This window comes from Juglans microcarpa x Juglans regia, chromosome 2D, assembly GCF_004785595.1.
Source record: "Juglans microcarpa x Juglans regia isolate MS1-56 chromosome 2D, Jm3101_v1.0, whole genome shotgun sequence".
Taxonomy (NCBI): Eukaryota; Viridiplantae; Streptophyta; class Magnoliopsida; order Fagales; family Juglandaceae; genus Juglans; species Juglans microcarpa x Juglans regia.
In genome coordinates, this window is record NC_054596.1 from 9,484,284 (window position 1) to 9,490,283 (window position 6,000).

Sequence of the window (6,000 nt, forward strand, 5' to 3'; positions counted from 1 at the left end):
TTTAAAAGTTGCTATTTTTTCCTTAGTATCTTTCCCCTTCTCCCCATTTAACTGTCTGCTCCAAGAATTTAAAGCCTATTTGCTTCTATGCAATTGGTCTTGCACACACCTTATTGGTTCCATCTTCACCACTTATTTCTTCCACACCTTATTTAACATAATGTCACATCCCTCCTCAAGGGCACAACTTGCTTCATATTTAAATCCTTTTTTTTTCCTTTCCATCATCTTTCTCTTCCATGACTTATATGAATTAGCAGTGGTTTGTGGTCAGAGCTTCTAGCAGCCAGCACCTCCACCCAAACCTCATTGTATACTTCGAAGTTCAAACCGATTTGCTACTATCCTGTCCAATCTTTCTTTAGTAAATGTCTCATCCCCATGCATATTGCTCCATGTATACTTGTCCCCCTTCTATCCTATATCATACAAATCCCCTTTCTTAAGACTATATCTGAACATAACTATTTGACTTTCGGGCCTTGGTCTTCTCATTTCTTTCTCATCATTTGTTAGAATCTCATTGAAATCCCCTACAACACACAATCCCTGATAATTCATGGGTTTTAGGAAAGATAGTAGCTTCCATGCCTCTTTTCTTCTTCTTGTTTTAGGCTGCCCATAGAATCTAGTAAATAGCCAGCATAACTTTAGTTCTTCATCAATTACCCGCGCACTGATATGTCTTTGAGAATAATTCACTATTTCCATCTTCACCATAGTGTTCCAGAGTAAAGCCAAAACTCCTCCTTTGCATGTTGATTCAACTATAAAACATCCATCACTTCAACCTTCTCTTCAAACTATCATACCTTCCAGCTTTAAGTTTGATCTCCGTAATGAAGACTAAATTGAGTTTCTTATCCTTTGCCATATTGCAAAGATCTTGAATTGTCTAAGAGTTCTCAAGCCTTTTTGCATGTAAAGATAGACAACAATGATACCACTTCAATTGGTTAACAAAGAGTTTACAATTAAGACAATAAAATTATTTTACAAAATTATCAAATAATTTTTACATCACTTTTTTTATTAATTTTTAATTGAGCAATGCTAAATATAATAGTGAAGTATACAAGCGTTCATGTGCAATCTTTTTTAAAAAGGTTGGGATCCATTATTAAAAAATTAATTTTTTATCATATGTATCATGTATTTACTCATTTTTTTTAAAAAAAAAATGCAGTGTTTATGCATTTCACAACTGAAAATATCTTTTTATTTTTTATTTATTTATTTATTTATTTTTTACCTAAATCGTTATTCAAAGATAAACTCCACAACTCTAGCACCCCCTACGTTGCCTTTGTCCTCGTTAAAAGTAAAAGATTGCAATGCCACATTATCTTTCTACGTCTAGTCGCCTAAGAAAAGAAAAAAAACAAAAAAAAAAAAAAAAGGCGACAGATCAATCAGATAAATTTCAGGAAAAAAAATATAGTGTCAGAAATGCGGAAACTTGTGGTGTAAGAGCGCTCATGAAAGATATATATATATATATATATATGTATAGCATATACGAAGAATTTTGTATATATATGATCGATCATTATAAAGTGTTTCAAAGGGAGCAGGAGAGAAAAGTTGAGGGGACAAAAGGCTTGGCTTAGACCACGTAAGACAAATAAGAGAAGAGCTTGTATCCACATCATTCCTTGCATAAAATGAGGCACAAAAGCAACCAGCAGTTCAGTTTTTTCTCCTTCACCACTTTGGATATACATCCACATGCATTTAATACAACCCCATCCTATAAAGTACAAAAAGTTATTATATAGAGTATACCACGAATTATTATTATTATTATTATTTTTTCGGGTCCACTAAAGTGATGAAATATCATAAATATTAATACCCCATTTTCCTTGGGAAAGTAGATGCACATCATGATCAGAAAATGAAATTACATCCTATATTGGAAGAAATGCACTGTTTCAAGTGAATTGATATCCATGTATGGATCGATCATGATTTTTCGTGGTGCTTTCAGAGTCAGACACATGATAGTGCTACGTCATATATATGCACCAGTAAACCAATCCGAATTACTTTCATCACCTACCTAGCGACCATGCGATAGTATTTTTCAATATTTACAAAATTAATCGACTTATTATTAATACAAGCCATTAATTATTTAATTAACTTGCATCTAGCCATTAATAATAGATCTTAATCATATTATGGACATATCATATATATATACAAGGCCAATATTTTTAGCTATTTAACTTTCCTCTTGCAGAAATAAAGCAAACAAATTAAGAAGAAAAAGGGGAAAAAAAAATGTAATGTCGTGCATTAAATATACAGACTGTCAGTTTAATTCGTAGTTTCAGATCATATTATTATTGTATTTGACTTGAGCTTAATTGCTTGTAGGAAAAAAATGACTGACCTACTATTCATATTTGGCATTAATTTATAGGGCATACATATATATATATATATGGTAGCTAGAATTTATAGGCGGGAGCGCTTTCATTGGTCCAAATGCCCCCCAAAACCACCGATAACATCTCCACCACTCCATATGAATGGGCAATGAGAAACTTCTCCACAAAATTCCATCCGCAGGACCAAGAAGAGCCAACGTCCCAAGAAAGAAAATTAGGAGAAGAAAAAGAAAGCATAGAGGACGATAGAGAAGAAGAGAAAGAAGAAGAAGAAGAAATAAGAGCTATATGTGAATGGGAATTCAATCTCTCCACTACTGTCTCTTCTAGCACAGCCGGAGCCGTGTCGGACACTCTCGGAGTGATCGAGTTTGACCCGTCTGACAGCTTTGTAGCCACCGGTGGTATCGCGAGAAAGATCAGAATTTACAGTTTACGGTCTTTGCTGCCACAAGGTGAGCGTAATAATACCGCTTCCACTTTGTTAGACCATGCCAGTGCATGTGAGTTTTACATCTGCACCCCAGCTAAGCTTAGCAGCATGAGGTGGAAACCCGGTTCCGGCGGACGAGTTTTGGGGTCAGGAGACTATGATGGGGTGGTCATGGAGTATGACCTCGAGAGAAGAATGCCCATATTTGAGCGGGACGAGCATGGCGGCCGCCGAGTCTGGAGCGTGGACTATTCGCATTGTGATCCGGTTATAGGGGCATCGGGGTCGGACGACGGCACCATGCAGATGTGGGATCCACGATGCGAAGGTGGGAGATGCGTGGGTACGGTGCAGCCCAGCGTGGGGCGTAGTCCCGTCTGCTGTGTTGAATTCAATCCCGTTGCTGGGGCATTAATCGCCGTCGGATGTGCGGACCGGAAGGCTTACGGGTACGACATCAGAAGAATGGCGGATCCGGTTGTGGTGTTTGACGGGCACAGTAAAACCGTAACTTACGTTCGATTTCTGGATGCCCAAATGATCGTCTCAGCCGGGACGGATGGGTGTTTGAAGCTGTGGAATATCAACGACTCCCGTGTGATTCGCACCTACAAGGGACACGTGAACAACCGGAACTTTGTGGGGTTATCAGTTTGGAGGAATGGCGGGTTACTCGGTTGCGGATCGGAGAACAACCAGGTTTATGTGTACGATTTGAGGTGGGGCGAGCCTATATGGGTGCATGGGTTCGAGCCAGTGAGTAGAGCCGGGCGCGAGTATGGGTTCGTCAGTAGCGTGTGTTGGAGGCAAGTGGGTGACGAAAGCTGCACACTCGTGGCAGGGGGATCAGATGGAGTTCTGCAGGTTTTTGTGGGCAAAAGGAAGCCAGGTTTAATTAGTCTGTCCCATAAATGATATGCATTCATATATCTTTATTAGCACAAAGAGAGAAGAAAAAGAAAGACAGAAGCCATGCATGCACTTTACCTAGCTGTTATCTGATCTGCTAACAAAACGTTTTGCAATTAAAACCTGCATGGTGCATTATCTTGAAGCCCCATGTAATTTTATACTTTAGGGGAGATTTGGCGAGTTTAAATTGTTTTGACTCTCTTAATATTTTTGCAAGGCAACCTGCTGTAAGCTAATTGAATGCCTTTATTATTTGCAAACGTGGCCTTGTTTGTATTTTGTTTTGCTACTTGAGATAAATGTTCATGATCCAATGTACTTTATACTTGTGACAACATGATTATCAACTTGCAGGCACGCACAAATTGTTGTCACGCCCCTTTGCACGATGAAAAAGAGTATGGCGGCAGGGTTCAGTCGACTCTGATCTCTTGAAGATACTGAACATTAACTTACTTTGACCTAGCTAATTGGAAATACAGTACTCAAATAACTATTGGAGATCAGATTGTCAAAGATTTTTAATTAATTGAATCATGATTGAAATATTTGTTCTCAGCGATCATGCATTAATTTTGTATGCAGGATTTGAAGAAAAAGAAGGATAAAATATCAATCATATCATGTGTAGTATGGATAGATAGATGATCTTTCTTCCTTTGAAAAAAATCTGTTTATGAGCTTATTTAGAGGACGAAAGATCAATCTTATGCAATGCGAATAGATGGTCTTTCTTAGGATGAAAGATTAGTGCAATGCAGATATATGGTATTTTTTCCTTTGAGAAATTATGTTTATTATGAGCTTATTTACCGACAAATCAAACTGGCCGGCCTGTTACATCGGGTTAGTATGGCAAAACATTTATGCCTTGGATTATTTCTAATGACGTGATCCCATGGTAGAACTGTGTAGGTAGGTACGTAGCAAGCTCGATAACTTATTTTCTCCCTCATATTTTTCAATTGAGATTTATTATAAATCAATCACTATTAATATCATACACTCTATATTTATAATTTTTTATAAAATGTGAAAATATTTTTTATAAAATATATAAATATTTTTTATAAAATATAAAATATGAGATAATAAATAATAACTGATAAAATATTAATATCTAGTCTTAGAACTTTTTATTGTACCTTCTGTTTAGAACTTCAAAACGTACCTTTTCCTTTCCTTGATTTCTGCAAATGTTACGGATTTTTTTGTTTCTTTTGTTTTTGCAATCTCGACTCAAAGGTACAGGTCATGGGGTAGGTCGAGATGGACGATACCTAATTATTTAGAATAATGATATATATATATATATAATACATTATATACTATATTACATAATAATATTATAAAATATTTTATAAAAATACTCTTGATTTAAAATATTATGTAAAATATTATAAAAATAATATGTGTAAATTATTTTCCAATTATTTAACCCAACTTACAAATGAAAGAAGGATTGAAATACACCCCGGGATTTCAGTAACTGTCTCAACAGCATATATAAATTTAAGGAGCATTACGTAGTATTATGAGTTTTTCCTCGCTTTAATACGAGGGGCCGAGGGCAGTGTCTGTTTCGGAAATGTTTTACAAAACAATATATTCATGTTTTTGGTTTTCGATACACGATACGAAATTATCGTATTTAAGTTTAATTTTAACAAATTTAGATTAAGATACAGTTTATAAACCGGTCAATCAGCTTAATTAGAAATCAAACCGTTTTGATCTATTTAGATTTTATTTTAAAATTACAATTCTATTATTATTGAGTTGTAATTTTGATATTTTTCTCCCTTTTTTTATTGACATCAGCTATCCAAGAACAAACGTCCTAATTAATCTTGAGAGTGCACATCCTTGGTAAGGAGTTTTTTGCAAAGGCACTTAGTGAGATTCGAACCTTAGACCTTGGAGGGAGCATATCACCAAGAAGGCATTTACCACTTGAGCCAATCTCTATAAATTTGTTGATATTTCTCAGTATGACTTTTCATTGTTGAGATTGTAATTTTGTATATATGCTCATATTTGTTATTTTAAGGTTTGTAATATCAATTTTATTATATGTTATAATTTGAAAAATATTGATATTTTTTATTAATAGGTAATCTTATTTTTTAAAAATATTGTGATACTAATAAATATGAATTTTTAACTTTTATATGAAATTATATTAATAAGATCAAATGAGTTATGCATGTTAGTTCAACCCATTTACATGAAATGAGTTTAAATAAATCGTTTTATGTT

General features: G+C 35.0%; 1 protein-coding gene across 1 annotated transcript; it reads left to right on the forward strand.

The window, feature by feature from the left end:
* The first annotated feature begins 2,465 nt into the window (after window positions 1–2,465).
* LOC121248436 (WD repeat-containing protein RUP2) lies at window positions 2,466–4,299 on the forward strand. The gene is made up of 2 exons (XM_041146907.1): window positions 2,466–3,718; window positions 4,096–4,299. The coding sequence occupies exons 1-2, from the start codon at window positions 2,494–2,496 to the stop codon at window positions 4,131–4,133; spliced, it is 1,263 nt and encodes a 420-aa protein (XP_041002841.1). The 5' UTR covers window positions 2,466–2,493; the 3' UTR covers window positions 4,134–4,299.
* Window positions 4,300–6,000: the final 1,701 nt, after the last annotated feature.